General features: G+C 37.2%; 1 protein-coding gene and 1 long non-coding RNA gene across 2 annotated transcripts; both read right to left on the bottom strand.

Moving 5' to 3' along the window:
* Positions 1-159: 159 nt before the first annotated feature.
* Positions 160-3865, bottom strand: LOC114742890 (gibberellin 2-beta-dioxygenase 2). The gene is made up of 3 exons (XM_028931116.1): positions 3349-3865; positions 1032-1386; positions 160-687 (listed from the first exon to the last, which is right to left on the bottom strand). Exons 1-3 carry the CDS (start codon positions 3726-3728, stop codon positions 439-441), a joined length of 984 nt encoding a protein of 327 aa, XP_028786949.1. The 5' UTR covers positions 3729-3865; the 3' UTR covers positions 160-438.
* Positions 3866-16176: 12311 nt separating this feature from the next.
* Positions 16177-17463, bottom strand: LOC114742802 (uncharacterized). The gene is made up of 2 exons (XR_003739901.1): positions 17386-17463; positions 16177-17014 (listed from the first exon to the last, which is right to left on the bottom strand). It is a non-coding gene; the product is annotated as an uncharacterized LOC114742802 (long non-coding RNA).
* Positions 17464-22150: the final 4687 nt, after the last annotated feature.

Genomic DNA, 22150 nt, shown 5'->3' with positions numbered 1-22150 from the left:
ATCTGAAAAACCATGTATTACCATTAAGGGGGAGTTTGAATACCCTAGAATTAGAATCAGTTAAAAAGAAAAAAAAAAAAAAAAGCAGACAAAATTCTTCTCATATGTGAGAAGACGCCGAGAGAAATGAGTTTGAAATGTGATGATGTGTAAGTGGAGTGGATTGCTCGGGATTTTCATTTGTGAATGGAACTTTAAACAACATAACTGTCTACTGCTAACAGGCTACAAGCCAATGAGCCATGGACACAATCATTCTGACCACAAGGTGGACTGACCCACATCCTAGGAATAAAAGTGAAAAAGGAAAGAAAAAAGCCTAAGAAACACTTGAGCTGGATAGATACTATCTATGAAGGAAACAAGCATTTTTTTTTTTTTTCACATGACGCCATTACTACAGTACAAAAGGGCGATTAGTATTAGCACTGTGAACTCTCAGACGCTGTTCTGCTTGAAAAGGCGAATACGACTGTCTCCAAGCCTGAGAGAGTAGGTGGCTCTCTTGTACTCGGCCCAAGTGAATGGCCGGTAAAGAGATGGCGTGTTAGGCGGAACCATAACTGGCGGAGCAACGATCCAGGCATTCAAGGACGGAGCCGCAAAATATGCCATTGACAGTCTTGACTTGTGCGAGTTTGTCATTGCCCTGTGCCTCACGCTCTGAAATCTTCCATTCGTCATTACCTGCACAAATCACAATCACAAGTCACGCTTGTATCCATATCTCTTACACTATATACTCCAACCATAACTTGTTATAGCCCATCAACACGCAGTTAACCATTTTTGCTTTTTTTTTTTTTTTTTTTGGGTCAGTGCTTTGTCTAATCGATGTTGATGATGAGCTTACAGAATTCAGTCAAAAAGCTGAAGTAACAGTGGGAGATTCTCAGGTTATTTCACAAGTGCAGTTATGATACGAGAGATTCTGGGATGCGCGGGAACAGATATAGAGCCCCACCAGCATGGATGAGAAATAAAAGTGAAAAAAAGAGACATCACAGGAGGAAGAAGGAACAGGGACATACCTGCAATGCATCACCTACATTAACACAGAAGGCAGAGGGGTCTGGGGGGACGGGGACCCACACGCCATCTTGAGGAGAGATCTGGAGGCCGCCAACATCGTTGGATGTGAGGATAGTGAGGATCTGAGGGTCAGAATGCTCTCCAAAGCCAACCTTGCAAGAAGGAGATTGGGATGACATGTCCCTTTCCTTGCAGGGAGGGTAGTGATTGAGCCTCAGCACTGAGTCGCTATCATCGTCCCTGATCATTCTGCTGAACACCCTTGCATCCGCGGTCCCCAATCCCTCTGCCATCACTTCCAATATTTCACATGCCAGCTTCTTCACTGCCTCTGTGTATTCCCTCACTGTTGACCTGTCATGTTCCCATCCACACTTGTCACTCTGCTTCCGTCGCATCCATATTTCTCATCATCATAAACACACAGGGACCCGGGGGGGGGGGGAAGAAAACAGCTTTCCATTCATTCATAACCGAAGAAAACACTTTACTCATCGTCTAGTTTTGGTGAAAGAGTGTGTGCCAGAAGAGCAGCTCATGAGCTGCTCTTCCTTCTTTCCTTAATTGGGATGCATATGTGGGTAAAAATTTGATATGATTGGACGTTTTTGATGCGTCTCTCACTCTGAGATGTCATTCTGACACGCCAAACTTCATTCCATAGAGTATTGCTGCTGAGTACTGACATTCATCTCAGGTTTCCTCTGTATATAATTATGTGTTCTTTATTTTCCTAAATTAATTAAAGAGAAAATTTAAAAAAAAACTGCTGAAATAGAAAAATTACAGATCAGGGATCTATGATAACATTAGTATAATTTTTAATAATTTTGACAATAATTTTTATGATGTCTAATTTTTTTTTTATTTTGGCAATCTTTTCTTGCAGTTCTCTCTTAATTAAAAGCAGAGGCATTGTGAGTAATTGACATGACGGGAACGTCATTCAAGGACTCACGGAGCAGCAAAAGAGGAGAGGTAACCGCCCAAGTGTGTGCGCCTGACATGTACCATCTTATCTCCTTCGACATCCTCCTCCTTCCCATACTCTCCCATTCCCATATGTGCGAATACGACCTCAGTGCTTTTGATATGTGGGGGAAGCTTCCCACGCCATACTTCGCATTGATCTTCACATACATTTCGTATAAATTAAAGTTATGTATAGTGTATTAAAAATGACATGTTTTCAGGATCACTTTTCTTTTAGGCTCTAGACTAGATTCTAAACCATCCTAAATTGTTATCCAAACATTAACGTACGTTTCTCTAAAAAAAAATATATATATCTAGCTAACAACTTGCACATAAAAAAGTTATGACAGCTCTCAACCTTTCACAGGTTTGCCTTACTTCGTGCTCATCAGGTAATTTTTAATTATTTATCTTCGTAGGGGGCGAAAATGTGGCCTTCAAAGAAGAATGCCCTCTAATTAGCGAGTTTTTTAGTTTTTTTTTTTCCCCAGCACTAGAAACATGGTATGGAAAAAGAAAGGATGGAAGAACAGGAAGCAGGAGCTCATCAGGAGAGACATAAACATGAAACCTAATTTGCGAGTCTCTCTTACTGTTCAATAGCCCTAATATGACAGAAAGTTGTAGCTGGAATAAGAAACATCTAATGGGGAAAGCGCAAATGGACCACGTAAGTACTAGCAAAGAGTCTTTTAAAGAACAGTTGGCAAGATAATAAGAACGCTCGTAATTTTCTCTCTCCGTTCTCTGTTGGTCGGATACAACTCATTATATTGGAAGCAAGTTCCAAACAGCAAGTCATAATTATTCATTGAACTCAGATATATACTCGCCGGGTAAGCTGGCAAGAACTTACTAGGTAGCATGGTCCATGTCAAAAACACACCCATTATATTAGTGTTTTCATGACGCCCTTGTCACTCCCCAACTGTCACTTTCTCTTCTTCTGCCATATACACCATCTCTCGCCCATTGTTTGCCTACGCCATATATATTCTCAGAAAATAATATATCCAGCATATAAATTGCCAGAGCCAGGTTGTTCATCTCATCCCCCCCCTGTGGGGCTAAGAATTCTTCTTCAACTTAAACACAGGAGGTTAGGCTAACCATGAAATGAATGCGAAAGTTTAGGAAAATGACAGATAGCTACGGCTAAGTAGCATCTGAATTATAGAATTCATACATCAGTTGACAGTACTATAAATGAGATCTTATAATTAGGACCAGAGATAGTATATAATTATGAGCTTTTAGAACATGATATTATAGGATCACATGCTGTTTTTTCCCCCCATCTCGGAGAAGCAGATTGATAGCAAAGAGAGGATACGTACGTACCTGAAGTCGGAAGGGTCATTGGAGATGTGGAGGGACATTTGAGAAATGGAAGGAGGGCTGGCATTAAGAAGAAGGTACTCCACCTCTCCCATGTCTCCATTGAGGCCTATGTTCTTGCAGCCATAACCGAAAGGACTAGCTGGCGTAGCTTGCTTCTTTTGAGCCACCGGTTTCGCAAAGAAGCCAAGTCCTAATTGTTCCAGTTTGGCTATAGTTTCTGGAGGGACGCCATGGTTTATCACCTTGAAGAAACCAAACTCCTCACAGGCTTTCACTATGAGCTGTGACGCCACTGACCTTTCAGCCGAAAGGTCCACCATTGGAAGATCAATGCTCACAATCTTCTCATTCCGAATAGAGTGCGGAGAAGCTACCACCATATCTATATGTGTGTGTGTGTATATATTGAATTTGCAATATATATGTAGCCTGCAGAATGAAAAGAAACGGGAAAATTCAGGTGGAATCTCACTTCTCAAACTTGCTAAGGAGAGTAGTATGTGGGGTTAGTAGCATGGCTGAGAAGAGAGAAGGCCAGTGCTCCTCAGCACAGAACGGCTGATAGGGAGTTGTGCACCAGTAATGGGATATTTATGCAGCGCGAAAGAGAGAAACCATGGAGCGTGAAAGATTAAACTCATAAAATAAAATACTTTCCGGGGGCCAAAAAAGAGATACTATTATATTGAATTTATTTTCCCTTGTTTTATGGGGATTGAGGAGCAACGTACTTTAAAATGAAGTACAACTAGCAAAATTTTCGTGCTACAACGTTGACCTTCTCCACTCTTTGTTGACTCATAGCTTTCCACTTTAATTACCTGTCTGCGACTGTTTTGACATAAATCTTCCTTTTGATTACCTTTACAACCATTATTTTGACTTCAACGTCTTCCGCCTGCTTTCACGTGCTGGGAATTAAAGGTGGCAAATTAAATACCAAAAAGATATTCGCGTAATACAGGTGCTTTTGAACTTAAACACCGAAGACATACTCTCTTGCTTATGCACCAATCTAATATGGTTTCTATTTATAGCCCTAACCCCTTTGTTGTAGTTCATATTTGATTTGATCTCTGTACGTACCTTTGAAAATTCAGCCTTTTATATTTGAACATTTTCCTTTATGCGGGCGGCTTCCTTGTTCCCACAAAACTGACATCTGAGGTCCAAGCTTTGCTGGTTATGGTCACCCATATCCCCAGGCCAGCGTTCCAATCCCACACGTATCAATTGAACTCAAGGGGTCAAGGCCATATGACAGCAATTAGCGATTCGTTTATAGTATCTTGTACAAATTAAATTAGCAACCTGATTATCGGAAGCACCGAGCGTATATAGTTTGTATATTTTCATAAAAGAGGTTTTATCTTATCAATGACGACGTTTAGTGCTGCTTTCCTTGAATCCAATATCACCTTCCCCAGTCTCATAAAAGACTGGTCTACACCTCATTTTCTGGGTTTCTCAAAATTGCAGGAGGTTGATATGTACAAGTGTGCCACAATTAATTACTTGGGATGTTGGTAATATCCAGACGTTCGCATTAATTTAGAAGCTCCTGCCTTTACAGTGGGCGAAATCGGCAAATGCATGTGAAGGAGTGCAATGAAACAAAGTGATAGTGAAATATGATGAGGAGTTAGGCCCCATTTGGTGTGTGCAAGACTGTCAAAGCCATTAGTTAATTGACGAAGTGGCTTCTGATATGAATCTCAACACTTTCTGAGGTTAGCCCAAACAAACACAATGATACGGAAGCTTCACGCTAGCGTTCTTATTCACCATGTACTATTTACTAGTATTTCGTATATGTAGTTTGGTGCACAGTTAGGTTTCTTGAAGGCAGCAATTATTGACCACTTTTGGATTTAAAATACTCTGCCACTGCAGGATTGCCCCCCGTGTGTGTGTGTGTAATATAAATATCCATTAAGTGATTAACATTATTAACTAGCTAGGAACACCTAACTTGTTCCTACGAGGCAAGTACTACATTAGACATATAGTCACCTCCCTTTTTAATTTTTTTTGACAAAGAGGTTAGAATGTAGGTTTGCTTCCCTAGCGTTTCTTTTCCGTACTATTTAATTTTGCTATATTAGTTGGATCACAGTTAGGTTTCTTGAAGGCAGCAATTATTGACCACTTTGGATTTAAAATACTCTGCCACTGCAGGATTGCCCCCCGTGTGTGTGTGTGTAATATAAATATCCATTAAGTGATTAACATTATTAACTAGCTAGGAACACCTAACTTGTTCCTACGAGGCAAGTACTACATTAGACATATAGTCACCTCCCTTTTTAATTTTTTTTGACTATTAATAGAGAAGTAGGTTTGCATTTTCCCATGCAGTTTGCTGTTTCCTGAGTCCGTGTTTTTTTTAATGCCGAAAGCTATTAATTGTTGCATCAGCAGTGGTGGATAGTTCAGACCGGAGAGAAACTTCGTCCCTAGCTTCCTAGCCCTTATGAAAGGAGACTTCCATTTGATCTTAGTGGTTAGTGGGTCCAACGTGCTCCCAATCGACACCCGGCCGCCTGTTTCTATCTGTTACTATTTATTTTATGAGGACAGCGTATACTATTGTTCCATTGACATTAATTGTTCTTAGAAGATTGATAAAGTATGAGTGCATATCTAGCTTGACTTGCATGGATGTTCATTCATTATTTAATGCTGTGGGATCGAATACCCAAAAATAACACGACTGATACCTGCAAATCTGTCACTAAATAGTGTCACTTGCATGGATGTTCATTCATTATTTAAAGTCACGTTGTTCATTGGATTCATTAATCACATACAGCACTAATCCCTGCAAATTAAATCTATGGATCAGCAGTATAATCTGTATTTATATAAATTAATGAGAAAGAAGATATAGTATATAGTATGAGTACTTGATTCAAAGAGTAGGGTTGGCATTCGAAGGTCAACGGCAGCAGGGATGGTGTGAATTATGATGTTATATTTGTTTGAGTAACAGGTGAGGATCCAGATTCCCCATCAATAATACACACTGCCCTATCTCCCTCCCCCTGAATTATTACCACATATAATCGCCTTTTGTACATGTATATTGAGCCCCACCTCCACTTTTGTTATTTTTTTTCCCCTCCCTGAGATGTTATAAATTCAGTTTATGTCATATCCTATTAGGACTAGATTGGACTTTTCTCAGATTTTATTGTTATTAATAAAATAAACCTTCTCTTTTTTCCATTATGTATAATAATAATTATTATCACACAATAAAATTATTTGACTAATAGTATATATCATATTTGAAATAAAACTTTTAATTTCATCTCATATAAGTTAGCACCTCATCTTCGCTGACCGGATTATTTTACTATGTCTGAGAAGATTACAAGTTAGTGCATATGTTCGGTGAAAAAAAAAAAAAAATTGGTGCTTGAGTTAATCTTTTTGAGGGCGAATATTTTTTTTCCTGGATAAAAACAACTATCATTAAATTAAACAATAACTAGACCGCTACGATGAAATCTGGTGGTAACAGACATAAATTCAACCACAATGAAATCAAAATGACGAAAATATAAATTAGCCCACTCGTACAGATAAGACTCTGTCATCAGCAGCCGTGTTCAACAATTTCAAAAGATGAGGTGATGCGTAAAAAGACTCAATTAGAAGGGCACATCTCATTAAGAGTAGTTTTGACAAGCCAGTCAGCAATTAAGTTTCCTTCACTAAATTAAAGAAAGCTTTTTTACCAAAAAAACATACACGCGCATGCGCGATCACATCGACATGTTGAAGAATTCAAGAATAGCTTTTGACATATATAAATGTGGCGTCGAGTGTGATTTTTTGGCCAGCTAGTGTCAATTTTAATTTACTAACCACATTAGATTTTTATTTTTATTCAAGAATTCTATATTTGTTGGGGTCTTTCTTTTTTTTAACCAAATAAATGCCCTAGCTGTGCATGTCACTCCAAAATTACAAAAAGGCAAGAAATATTATTAGAACAAGAAAAGAATGATGAAATTAGATACTCCTCCGGTCCTTAATATAGGACCTAATTTTTGAATTGGTTTGATCCTAAATATAAGACTCATTTCTCATATTTATCAATTTTCTCTAAATTACCCTATATAGATACTCCCTCAATCATAATCAAGTAGAAGAGGGAGAGGGGGTATTAAGAAGATGATTATGGTATTTTAGGAAAAATGTGTCACTTTTTTTATAACTAACTAACTTACCTAACTTCCTTAATCTAATCAAATTAGTTAAATGGGTCTTATTAAAGATCGGGGAGTATATAAATTAAACAAGGGAAAAGCAGGCAGTGTCTGTCTCTTTTTGTTCTAATTCTTATTCTGCCTTAATCCCCATTCTTCGCCAGAAGATGCCCCAGGATTGGTCGGTTTAGGTACCCGCCACTTTATTTCTGCTCTTCAAGAGACTACTCGGATCAATCATGTTTCTTTATCACTTATGCTTTTTAGGGCCCATTTTATGCCTTTTCTCTTCCTTTATGTTCTTCATGTGGCTTTGGTTAGCTCATAATTCTGTCTTTCTGAGTTGGTCGTGGCCTCACCAATCAATATTCCTTAAAGTTCCATTATTTCCTCTGTTTTCATTCTTCTTCCCCCACCCCTCTCTCTCAATATATACATATGTGTGTGTGTGTGTGACATCAAATACGCGCGCCACGTTTCAAACAAAAATAAAAGAATAAAATATATAATTTATTGAAAATAGTCGTTGGAATATGGGGGATTTTGCCTGATAAATTTATTATTTTTGTATGAAAATTATCATTAATATTCAAGTGCACCTTCTTCTCTTTTACTTGAAATGTGACATATATATATGTAGAGAGAGAGAGAGATGGATGATACATATATTAAAACAATTACACCAACCATTTTTGAACTGCTAATTATGTTGATTTGTGCGGCATAGATAGTAATTAAAGTACACGATGATCTTTAAAAAGTCAATACGAAGCAACGTTGTGTTTAGGAAAAATGACATTAAGGTCCCACAGAAGAGAAAATACTGCAAAAAAGTCCCTTCAAATCTAATAACTACTTAGGAGTCCCAAAGGGACTTGGTTGCAATAAGACAAATCATAAAAAGACTATGCTGTCCCTGCTGAAATGGAATCTGATTTTGAACCCTATTTCTATTTACACATTGCTATCTTACTTTCCTCTCAAAAACTAACGCTAAATCAACCCTCATTAGAAGCAATGAACCTCAAATCTGTTTACCTTCGCCATAATCATTGAAGATCATCCAGGTATAGGGCATTATTGAAGCTGTTTATGGTCGAAACAAAGCTGTTGTTGTCAGCATCTCTGTGTTCATCCGTGTTCTTCATTTATGGCAATGTATTCTTTTCGTTTCTTTGCAAATTTTTTTGAGTTCAAAATATTACACTAAGACCTTTAGGTTGGTGATTTGAGTTGGGGTTTCATTGTGGGTGGGTAGGATGATGATGGGTGCTCTATTTTTGATGACATTGTGGGTGGTTTTGCTCTGTTTTAGCATGGATGGTTTAGCATGAAAAGCTAAAGAAGATGAAAGTTGGTGTGGGTATAAGCCTTTTCTGCGAAATGGGATATTGTGTGTCAATGTAGGTTGTGAAAGTTGTCAATGGATGCCGCGATAGTTGTTATAGGGCTGTTTCACTTGTCAATAGCAACTGGACGATTGTTAATACATATTTACATTACTGATAACCAGTACGTTTGGGAAGCATTTATTTTGCTTTGCTCATATAGGGGACAAATTTATAAATAATGAAGAAGATGATATAAGATATATTGGAGGCAGTGCAAGAACAGCAAGTATAAAAGAAGGGACAAGTAATGAAGAGTGTAACCGAAACTGGTTATGTCGATTGTGCTTGTAAAATGGTATTTTGTATTGAAGTCATTAAATGCTATGATAAAAATAGTTGATGAGACAGTGCTTACAATTTACGCTGCCACTTTTGACAATCTAATGTGGCTGTATTGACAAGTAAACTATGAAGTTAATATATATGGACTAGTGAACAAGTAGTATTATTGTTTTGTATTAAATTCATAGATAATCTAATTCTATACAGCCTATTACTTTATGTGAAGGTGTTATTTATTTGAAATTTTCAATTAAATTATATTTAACAAAGTAACTCTAAAAATGACATTAAACAGCATAAAATTTAACAAGTTACAATGGCCTTATGAACAAGTCAACACGTGGATATTAACAACTGATATTAAAAACTTTCAAATAGAAGGTGTCATTTATTTAAAATGCTCAATTAAGTTATATGTAACTTAAAATAAAAATATTAGCCGAAAGGTATAACCAAAATTTATGTTAATTGGATAATAATTTTTCAAAATTTGACAAGTGACAGTGTCACCATTAACAAGTCATATTGCTACCGTTGACAAGTCATAGTGCATTTGTTGACAAGCTTGATAACGCTCAATTCGTCGTAATGCTCGAAGCAATCCGCTACAGCCTCTGAAGCAGAAAAAGAGAGAGACATTCTGTAATAGGCACTGTGGCGCTTGGATGAATCCGCCACAGCACCTCTGCACCTGGATGAAATTCTATACCATTGATTTTATAGTTAACAAGTCACAGTGCCACATTGACAACTCATATTGCTACTGTTGACAAATCAAATGGTAATTACGATTTATTGATTTTTTTTAAGTTAACAAATGTCACATTAATCCAGAGGATATGTCAATATTAAATGACACTATATAACTTAAAATCACATTTTTTTAAAATTTATATCTGCAGTTATATTGACAAGTGATAGTGTAGCGAATGACAAGTGACATTATCACCATTAATAAGCAATTGTGTAGTTATTGACAATTCATTTTATAATTTTATATCAGTAATGATATACTTTTAATAATGATTATATACAATATTATAACCAAAATGTAATATGTCAGAGTAATTGAAAATATTTCATGATGATAAAATCCATTATATAACTTGAATTCACATTTTAGATAACTTACATCAGTAGATTAATTAACAAGTCATAATACAAGCAGTGACAAGTCAAAACAGGTCTATTGACAATGTAGGGTACAATAATTACAACTCAAATGACAGCAGAGTCTAACACATCGATTTATAGCCAACTTTCATATACATGAAACTACACCTATTTCACAACTCATCTAAAAAACCATATGGGTTGCATGTAATTACTAAATGAACTGTTGGTATGTATCCATTTACAAAAAAAAAAATCCATTCACACCTATTTACAAAATATTTCTTTCACGTCCATATATAAAAAATAGCCGACTTCAATATGTTCTCTGCTGATATTTGGACTCTTGTTAATATTGCACTTCAAGTCATCAATCACAATTGAAGAAGCTAAATTTGACCTTCTTGAGTGAGAAACAAGCAAGTTGTCCTGTGCATAATGAATATGTTCACTTCTATATGCTCTGATGTTTAAAAACACGATATCTTGATGTGCTCCCATCGAGCATGCACTTATATGCCATGGACAACTATCAACCTTACACTTCACAATGATCTTTTATTGATTATTCTTGATAATTTTGTACAAAAACTTATGTAATATGTTGTACTTGTATAATTTTATTCTTACACCACCTCCAATATATCTCATATCATCTTCTCCATCATTTATAAACTTACCCCTATATGAACAAAGTAAAATAAATGCTTCCCAGACGTACTGGCTATCAGTAATGAACAAAGCAAAATAAATACTTCCTAGACGTACTGGCTATCAGTAATGTAAATCTGCATCAACAATCATCCAGTTGTTATTGACAAGTGAAGCAGCCTTACTAACAACTATCGCGGCATTCATTAACAACTTTCGCAACCTATATTGACAACACAATATCCCATTTCGCAGAAAAGGCTTCTATCCACACCAACTTTCATCTTCTTCAGCTTTTCATGCTAAAACAGAGCAAAACCACCCACAATGTCATCAAAAATAGAGCACTCATCATCATCCTACCCACCCATAATGAAATCCCAACTTAAATCACCAATCTAAATGTCTTAGTGTACTATTTTAAACTCAAAAAATTTGCAGAGAAACAAAAGGAATACATTGCTATAAATGAAGAACACAGATGAACACAGAGATGCTGACAACAACAGCTTTGTTTCGACCATAAACAACTTTAATGATGCCCTATACCTGGACGATCTTCAATGATTATAGCAAATGTAAACAGATTTGAGGTTCATTGCTTCTAATGAGGGTTGATTTAGCGTTAGTTTTTGAGAGGAGAGTGAGATAGCAATGTGTAAATAGAAATAGGGTTCAAAATCATATTTCATTTCAACAGGGACAACATAGTCTTTTTATGATTTGTCTTATTGCAATCAAGTCCCTTTGGGACTTCTAAGTAGTTATCAGATTTGAAAGGACTTTTTTGCAGTATTTTTTCTTCTGTGGGACCTTAGTGTCATTTTTCCTTGTGTTTATGATACACTGTTGTGTCATAGATCTGCACTAAAAAGAAGTGAAATGAAAGGAAATATTGGGCATGCCCACGCACACAATATATTACTCTCCGGTTCTTAATAGAGGACCTAATTATTGAGTTGGTTTTGATCCTAAATATAAGACCCATTTCTCATATTTATCAATGTTCTCTAAATTACCCCTATGAATACTCCCTCAACTATAATCAAGTAGAAGGAGGAGAGAGGGTATTAAGAAAGATGATTATGGTGTTTTAGAAAAAACGTGTCACATTTCTTATAATTAACTAACTTACCTAACTTCCTTAATCTAATCAAATTAGTTAAATGGGTCTTATATTAAGGATCGATGGAGTATAAATATATATATATATATATATATATATATATATAGACGTTGAAAGAGATGGTGGGTGCGTGCGTGTGCGTGCGTGCGTGCGTGTGTCTGGTCATACAGCAACGCTCGTGTGTTTGCCCTCTTGAAATTTGTACAGTGGAATGAAAATTACGCATGCAAATAAATATCCCAGCATGCATGCATCTGAGACACTAATTCTGATGAGCTCAGAAAATTAAAAATACCGAAGCAAATTAAATTAAATGCTAGCTAGTACATGATCTACTTTGTGCTTCTTTTTCTAGTGTCAGCAGCGAGCTGGAAAGGGCCCATAAATAAAATAATTAGACGCAAGGTTGAAATGAAGAAATTAAAGACCATACCTTTCTTTTCACGTACGTCCTAATCAACACACGTTGTTTTCAGATTGATTAAAATATCAGCAGGGTTGAGTTTTAGGTGAAACAGATTACATTTCAATATTAATTAATCTATGTGCGTGTAATATATATATATATAATATATATGTTGATTTTCTTCCTCTCTTTCTAGGCGAGAAGATATGAGAGAAGGGCTGCACATCGTTCGTGGGGGTCAACATCGCTCGTAGAATATGATCATAAAGGCAACGAAGATTGAGACAGCACATTGAATTACCAATTATTTTTTCCTTTTTCCTTTGGGGAAAAATAAGAATTGATGTTATACTAATGCATGTATTGGCGTGTGGGTCACATTTAGGTACCAAGGTTGTTTTCAAATTCACACATGCTTTTGATTCAGGAGTGGGGCCTTTTCCCTTTTCTTCTTCTCTTTTTGAGAATGGGAAATTTACTGATTCCAATGAAAAGCAACAGCAAGTGTATAATACTATTTTCTATTTTCATGATAACATAAGAGATACATAACTAATTTAGAAAAATTAAAAAATAATCAAATTAGTTAACTGTAACAAACACGTGTTGATTTTCTTAAACCACTGTTACTTTTTTATTCATATGCATTAAAATTATTATTGATAAGGTTATTTTAAAGAACATATCAGGATCTTATACTGATAATCAAATTTAATCTTTAATTGCCTCTTATGTTAATCATGAGTGGAGGCAGCGATACTAAAAGGACATGGACTAATAATGGTTGCAGTCATGAGGAGAATGAGCGAATTAATCATGCACTTGTCTGTCCGATGCCATTTCTCGTGATACGGTGGCTGTAGTCGGAGCTCGCGGCCGGATGGAATCTTCGAATTTGGTACTCCTCCAGTCCTTAATATAAGACCCATTTAACTAATTTGATTAGATTAAGGAAGTTAGGTAAGTTAGTTAATTATAAAAAAATTGACACATTTTTCCTAAAACACCATAATGATCTTTCTTAATACCCCCTCTCCCTCTTCTACTTGATTATGGTTAATGGGGTATCCATAGGGGTAATTTAGAGAAAATTGATAAATATGATAAATGGGTCTTATATTTAAGACCAAAACTAACTTAAGAATTGGGTCATATATTAAAGACCGGAGGAGTATTAAAATGGAATAATGCCTCCTTTTCAAAAAAAAGAAGAAGGGAATAATACCTAAAGGATATGTATGCTTTAGTAAAAAAAAAAAAAAAAAAGAACAATGCCCAGGAGGCATGTGGGCCTACATATAAAAACTATAATGGGCCAGTCTTGACATTGGACGACCCACCGGGAAAAGCGGAGAATATCACAGGCCCAATTTTGAAGGCCTCCAACCTTCGCAACCCACCCAAATTTATCTCTATCAAAATATCAAACAGCCACTGATTGTATAGGCATAGTAATGCAATTATTATATTTCTGGCCGATCACTATTTGTTTCGCGGTTTCAAACAAATATATCTGTTCAATATTTCACTGGTAATAATGCTTTACCCCTTCAATATCTCGGACTATGTACAAGTTATGTATGTATAGGACCAAAAAGGAATGTTATAATACTTGTTTTATGTACATGGTGCTGATCGATCGACTTCTACTCCAGCATAAATAAAGACTCCGACAAGCAAATAGCACGGTTTATTTATTTTATGCATGCTAGAGCAGGTGATACCATCATTTTTTTTTTTAAAAAAAAAGAAAGATATAAAAGTTTATGAAAGTATATAGGGAAAATTAAATTTTTTGGTCATCAAGTTTTAACTAGCTATGACTCAATTGTTCTACCATGACTCAATATAACTTAGTTTTTGAACTTTTAATTTGGTTATAATTCGTTCATAATCTTTTTTTCCGTGTGACTCATCTTAACTCATCTCAAGTGGCTTCCAAGTAAGTTCCACATAGATTAAATAGAAAATAGAAAAAAGAAAGACGAAAGAAAAATGACCAAAAAAAATGAAAATTACTAAATACCAAATAAAGAATGTCAATAAAAATTTGTTGTTATTTATAAATTTATTGTTATCAATGAGAAAAAAAATATTGTCACCAAACTTAATTTAAAATTTAGTAATTTTCAGTTTTTTTTTGGTCATTTTTTTCAAGAAAGAATTCATGACTGGCTTTCTTCATATCTTGGATTAAATACTCATCGGCACTGGCGGGCAAGCGCACGTATTCTGCCCAAGCACTTCCCTTTTCGGGTGTAACTATTCTTCTTTCTTGTTTTTAGCTCCTTTCTTTTTTCTATTCCCGCTTTATTGACTCACCGGTGAAATGCAACGAAGTGGAGACGCAGCCACCAAGATCACCATTATTAGCGGGGCTTCCGTCATATGCAGTTTTCTTTTTGAACTCCCAAGCAAGCAGGTCATATATATACTGATTGACCCAACAAATGGACGCTCCGAATGGTGTAATTGACCATCTGTGGTGCTGCTGTGTTCAAGGAGACGAGCTTCTGAGTTCTATAAAGAAATTACTTCCCGCTTCCTCTCATTTAATTTCTTTCTCATTCTTTTCTTCCCCTTGTTTTTCTATCAAAAATAAGAATCAGCGTCTATTTGATTTTGAATTTGTAAGAATAAGCACATGCAAGCAGGAATTAGAAATAAGAAATAAGAAGGAATAGTTACATTGGAGGGGGGAAGCCGCTTTGAGTAGAGCATATATGCACTTGTCGGCTGGTGTATTTGGTGGCCATGGAAGATATGAACGAAGCCAACCATGCAAGACTGGAAGTTACTTTGGCGTGAGTCAAGATAAATTTATTAAATAGAAAAAAAAATCATGGATTGAGTTTTAACCAAATCAAAAGTTCAGAGATTGAGTTACACTAAGTCATAATGAAGAGATTGAATCATAAATGAATTAAAACTTGAAGGATCAAAATATTAATTTTTCCTAACATATACTAACAAGTGTGTATTGTCGTTTTATTTAAGTGGAAAAATGTTACATAGCTATATTATATTGTATGATTGTGTCGTGTGTGATGTGGACAACGGTATATTTAAAGGTAGGGACAGCCAGCATAACTTTGGTCATATAGTACAAGAATGGATTCATCACGAGCAGAGCAAAGTCTTGTTACTTGGAAGTTGAAAAATGCAATTAATAAATTACACACTCCCCATGAAACAATTCTCCCATGCGTATGGACAACCAACAACACATACAACAATAACGATGACTGAATAACTATATAAATCACACGTCATCATCTTGATTTATTTTTACGCTAAGCGTGCTCTTATAATAAATTATTATGTATCACACGTACAAAAGGTGTATTTAATTTACGAAAATTATAAATTAATTATGGTTCTAATTTTCTTTAATTATGTTATAATTACAGCGAATGGATAATTGACTCCTCAAAATTTTAACATGATATCGTAAAAAAAAAAATTTGTCAAAAGATATGTACTAGTAGGCAGATAAAATTTTAAATTATGAAGTTCAGGAGCAGTAAGCTGGAGAGAGAGAAAGAGAGGGGGGAGATGGGGCCAAGAAAAGAGAGGGGGGTCACGAGGGAGACCCAAAGGTGCTGAGAGCCTGAGACTGAGAAGTAAAGAGAAGAATAAGTGTGATGGATGGATGGATGGATGTTGCATTGCGCACTCACTGTCTCGACCGCCCAACACAAATACACATAATACAGACAAGGAAATCAAACTGAAGGCAGCCTGCCTGCGTGCCTGCAAAGAAAGATCTCTTCAATATTCTGCACTCTCATCTCTCTATTCTCATACAATGCCAAAATTCACTGCCTTGATATTCACATTCACACAAATGGTCCTTATTTGAACTCCCTATGCAATCCAAACACCCCTTCCAATATCATCATCATATATCCATCAGTATTTCTAGTTTCAGTCAAGCTGCAGGCCTTCATTTTTTCATCTCTGCTCTTACTTGAACTCTGTAGCTAGCCAGGCCCGCAGATTTGCAAGAGAAACAACGGAAAGAAAGGAACGCCTGGGCGTGGCATGCCCATGCTTACGGTGGAGGAGTAGCTGGCTAGGCTCATATATAGGTAAGTAAGTACAGCTCAGGAGGGATAGACAGAGAAGGAGAAGGAGAATTGAGGGGCGAGGGGGGGAGGCAGAGATGGAACTCCATATCATCAGATTGTGAGATAGGGTCCTCGGGAGCAGCAAGCGCAGATGGAGGGGAGAGAGGACTGGGTCTTACAAGGTCAAGAAAAGGTCTTACAAGGTCAAGAAGAACATGCACGTAGTAGAAATCACATCAAGAAGAGAAAGCTCAGGTAGGATAGCGCCCATGTTTAGAATAATGAAGATGCAGCAAACATATATATTCCTGTTTCACAGCCACCACTGTCACTGTTGCCTGCTTCCTTTTGGATACGCTTCCCGATTCTTAAAGCTTGCCACTTTCTCATTATTCTGCACTTGTACCCACCTGCATAACATGCACCCATCATGCTTTTCTCTTAGGCCACCCAAGCATACACACACACGCATAGTATTAATCATATCCACAGCACTGTTAAAGAATGCAGAAAGATAAACCATCTCATACACTCTTCCGGTCCTAAATATAAGACCTATTTTGTAGTGCAATTTGTATTATAAAATGGGTCGTGTATTTAGAACAGGAGGAGTAGCATATAAACTACTGGTCAAGTCTCATGGCAAAAAGCCTAATAAAATATACACTTGTTTCAAAATGAATCGCAGATCCATACAATTACACAATTTAATTATAAGAAAAGTAAAAAGAGACTGTGACAGAGGGTATGAGATTCTTTCTGGAGCTTGGATTAGTTATACCTTCATGAAATCCGTCCTTCGCTCTCATGCTTGAGACCCTCTGCACTCGGCGTTTAGGAGGCACCGCGAAGAGCTTTTGCTTTCTTGACATGGCGTGCAGGAGGCAAGGGTGAAAATGCAGGGACTTATAAATTGGAGGAGAGGGAAGTGGGCTTTCTTAATGGGCCTCTTTTGATAGTGACATGGCCGGGCCCCATTGTTAGCTCCGAGCGGACCGTGAGGAGCTGAGACCGTGCTGCCCGGCCATATGGGCCCACCAACCCTGGGGTAAATCAATAAAGTAAATGATGAAATCGATGGCGCCGGCCTCTGCCTCGCTGTGTGGCTGGCCCGGTATATAATGTACTATTTGTACAGTAATACTATCTCCGGTCTTAAATATAAGATTTAATTGACTAATTTGAAAAGAAAAGATAAGAAAATAAGTTAAATTAGTTATTTGTGAGAAATAATGTTGTCTTTCTTAAATATATCTACTAATCAAGTGTATTGACTAGAACTATCATTATTAGAATGATTACTTAAAAAAATTACAAATATAAATATAAAAGAAAAAATAGATTGAAATATTATATTTAATATAAAAAAAAATTAATAAGATCTTGTATTAAAGATGAGAGGGAATATATACATCAAAGCGGACGTCAAAATTTTGACCGAAAAATAAGCTATGGAAAATAAAACCGAGCTATGCTTACATTAATAGAGGGCGCCATGGCTGAACAGGTGAGTAAAGCAGAGAGTTGTTTCCGTGGGGCCATCCTCAAAGACGAAGCTTGTAAAGTGGTAGTAACAGACAGTAAGTAAAAGAAAGAAGTAGTGGTGACTGATTTTGAGAATGATGAGGCATGTGATGGGATGAATGGGCATCGCAAGTGGGAGAATATAATGATCAATGGGCTTTAAATTTAATGCATAGAACGGGTTTGGGGAGAAATACGTGTCAGATGTAGCAATGATCAAATTTAAAAACACGACGTTGCTTTGAAGGTGACGAGAGATGTATTCGTTGTAGTAGTGTGGGGGAAGGGGAACGGCACCCCGAAAGAGAGGGAACAGATTTAAAAAGGAGCAAGCGCAGGCAGGCACGGCGCAAAATTGTGTGAGGAGGGAGGACAAAGAATTTAGGTAACCGAGAGGGTGAATAAATTAAGGATTTGGCAAGCAGCGGATGTGTTGAAGGCTGCGATAACATGGCAGTCTCGCAAGTTAAGATGGTCAAACCAAGTTCCTATAAGTCACGGCTGGGCCCGCAGTTTTAATAATGTATCATATTCTGATAGTTTTGGTTGTCTGATTGTCATTAAAGAGTGGTGTTTTAACCATGAGATATAGGGGCAAGAGAAGTTGAGAACTCCCTGTTATCCGTGCTTGGGCGAGCGTCCCCCAGTATGGTGCATGATGATGAGTAAGAGTATACCACAAAACACCCTGAGGAGGCCGATATATATATATATATATATATATATGATATGATAACATCATTGTACAAGAAAATGTGTGAGGGAGGAGCTGGCGGGCGAAGGGTCAAAATAAAGAGGCGCACTTGGGAATGGCAGTCAGGCACACACACGTACGTCTGTAGATACGTAGTAGGGGGTGGAAATCTGGCAATAATTATAAGGTAGGAGGGGGGGGGGAGGTGGCATATTTGTCGGGATTTAGAGGATGGTCCAGGGAATGCTGTGCTGTAAGCGTACACGGGCATGGATGAGTGGATGAATACAAAAGTCAAAGCTGCGTAATGAAGGGGTCAAATACCAAAGTCAGATGCACAGGAAGGAAGGGTCCAGTGAGGATGAGATTTACGGAGGGGAGCAGAGAATATACACTGCAAAAGGGTGGGAGGGAGAGGGCCCTAAATTAAAAACGCAGTGCGGGAGCAGGAGGCACAAGAGGAAGGGAACAAAAGAAAGGAGAAGGGGGGGGAGGATGTCAGGAGGAGGAGGAGAGGGAGTGGAGTGGATGCATGCAACTTTTGAACATGGGCGTTGGGTGGGGCCCACGTCGTCAACATCAATTCCGGGTAAAAAAACACACCCCCACTGCCATTCCCTCCTCTCTCCCCTTTGCACTCTTCAAATACGGCAGCGCAATTATTACTCAACCTCCTCCCTCCCCGCTCCCTATTTTACGCACCCTATCCCCACTCGCTCCCACGCGCTCCCCCTCCCTTCATATTTTCACTTCCTCCTTCAACCCGGCCCGGCAATACCGTCCCTTTTTTATTTTTTGGACCAAACCCGGTAACATCTTCATCCCATGTATAGAGTCTATTTCATTGGTGGGCCCTGGGCCTCTCAAACGACTTACCAGTCCATCCTTATTGACTACAATTGAGCCACGGGGCCAATACTGATAGCCCAGTGTCTTGTGTCCTGGGGATCGGATCCTGGAAACGCGTAGTCTTGCATACCTCCGTTGATCTATCTTGTCTATGGGCTCACATCTCATAATTATGTACATCCATCTTCCGCCTCATGATTCCCCTCCCCTCCCCAGTGATGGATTGGAAATGCGATGACCTTCTTCCGCTCAAATTAATGGAAAGAAAATGTATTATTTATCATCCTATTTTTTTATATAAAACTTGCTTGTAACTTTTATTTTTTTATCTAAATATAAGATTCTAATCTACAGTTTTCTCCTTATTATTGTATATTTCTTTTTTATCATGCACCTCTATGTTAATTGTATATATGAGTTATAGTATCTTATATACTTGATTAGCAAAGATATTTTAAAAAAAACACCATCTTTAACCTAATGTCTTATTATAAAAATAGTACATAACCCAGTTTTGTTTAATCTACTAATGTAGTCACAACTAGCAATTAGTAATTTGATTGTTAAAGGAATAGAATGGAGCCACATGGGGTCAAACCAAATCAATATTGATTGTGCTCCGAACCCAAGAAATGTTTCATGTATGGGTTACCTCTCTCAATCCCCTCTGAATACTCTGGTCCCTTCTGTCCCCTTATTATACGATTCCCCTTCTATAACAGTCGTCCTCTCCCATTTCGCTCCCTTCCACACAGACCAAGGCAGACCCTAAATTATTACTTGTTTACCTCTCTTTTAAATATTAAACAAATTCTTGTGATTTCAACTTTATTCGCATTGAATGGTATTTGTATTATCTCATATAAACATGGTCAACATCAATAATAATATATTAAATGATAAATCTATATTTTACTTTCTAATACAAAAATTCTCTCTCAGATGCCCCTAAAAACTAGGAATATAAAAATAATGTTAGTTCTCTCTGCTTACTTAAAGATATGTTTTTGCTTAGAGATTAGTCTAAGCATTAATTGTACAATAGAATCAATATACTCACCATCAATTTTATAATAATTTACTTGAAAATCGATGAGTATATTTTTATATGAAGACTCAGGAGATCGAACAGTTTCGATTTAAGAAAAACGCTAGATTAGAGGAAAAGTTGCAGAAGTTGGATTAGAGTGTCATAGGAAAAAGGTTCTGGTGTAATAAGATAGAGAAACAAACTTGTAGGTGGGAGAAGGAGGAGGAGACACATATATGAGACGAGCCGCTATTTCAGGAAAACAAGAGCTAGACGGAGGGATGAATAAGACAGCCGACTTCATGACTACGGATGATACTTAACTGATTGAACTTTACGGTGTTATTTAATAGCCCTATTTAATTTGGCTAAAATGGCTATAAATTTAATTAAGGTGTTGTTGGAGTTAGCTCTGATGGCCAGTGTGGAGGGAGAGAGACTCATGAAGACGCGCCTTCTAGAAACCCTAATGAGCAGGAAACATGAAGAAGATATATGGATACACAGGTGTGCACAAAAAGTTCTTGTTAGGATTGACATTTTGCGACGCTTAAGAAGAGGATAGGCAGAATGAACGAACAAGAAAAGGTCCAACACACATGCTTACCTCACATACATACAGTCTTGGGGGTTGGTCACCATTTTAACCACTCGTAGTAATGTTATTCGTAGGCGTCGCCGTTACAACCCAGAAATATTATATTAACTAGACCATCAAAATTCAATAACTATCAGTCATGGACACATTTCAATTCCATCCGCCAGCCAGCGTCAACCGACATTTTAGTCTTCCGCGTCTTTTACTGACACATTCAATTTATCTACTTTCACGTATATCTGTGAGTGTGTTAAACTTATATAATTAACCAGGAAATTTACTGATGTATACGTACATGTGTGAAGATAATCTTGCGCGTTTAACTAATAAGATTGATATATATAACTGCCGAGCATGGTAAACATATATATGTTTAGTTCAAAATTGTGAGAGAGAGAGAGAGAGAGAGATGACGGTGGGTGTTGACCATGAACAACGAATAAAAGAGTAGACAGTTCATGTTCCCATTGATTGGACTGGCGTGAGGTTATCGTAGAGGTTTTGGTTGTTAGAAATGGGTGAAGGTGGTTGGACAGGACCAAAGAAAATTGGCAACTTAGTGTTAAACACAGACTCAACTCGCTCGTGCACAACAATAAATAATTCCCCCCACCTTAGCCTTCCTAATATAAAAAAAGAAATTTAATCATGATATTCACGTCCCAATCAATATTGATTGCGACCCAGTATAACACAGCATTAGATATAGGAAGTCAAGGTCGCTGGTTTTCTATCTTGTCCTTGGTAAATATCTCAAAACCCTAATGGCAACTTTGGAAATCCACCCCATAATTACAACAGTGAATTATTGAGGCTATTATATATAGTTACTTGGAACGAGTAAGAGAAGA

The sequence above is a fragment of the Neltuma alba genome, unplaced genomic scaffold, assembly GCF_004799145.2.
Source record: "Neltuma alba isolate B1F8T4 unplaced genomic scaffold, ASM479914v2 tig00003893_pilon, whole genome shotgun sequence".
Classification (NCBI taxonomy): Eukaryota; Viridiplantae; Streptophyta; class Magnoliopsida; order Fabales; family Fabaceae; genus Neltuma; species Neltuma alba.
The sequence above is the reverse complement of the archived record's forward strand: the minus strand, read 5'-3'. Positions and strand labels throughout refer to the sequence as shown.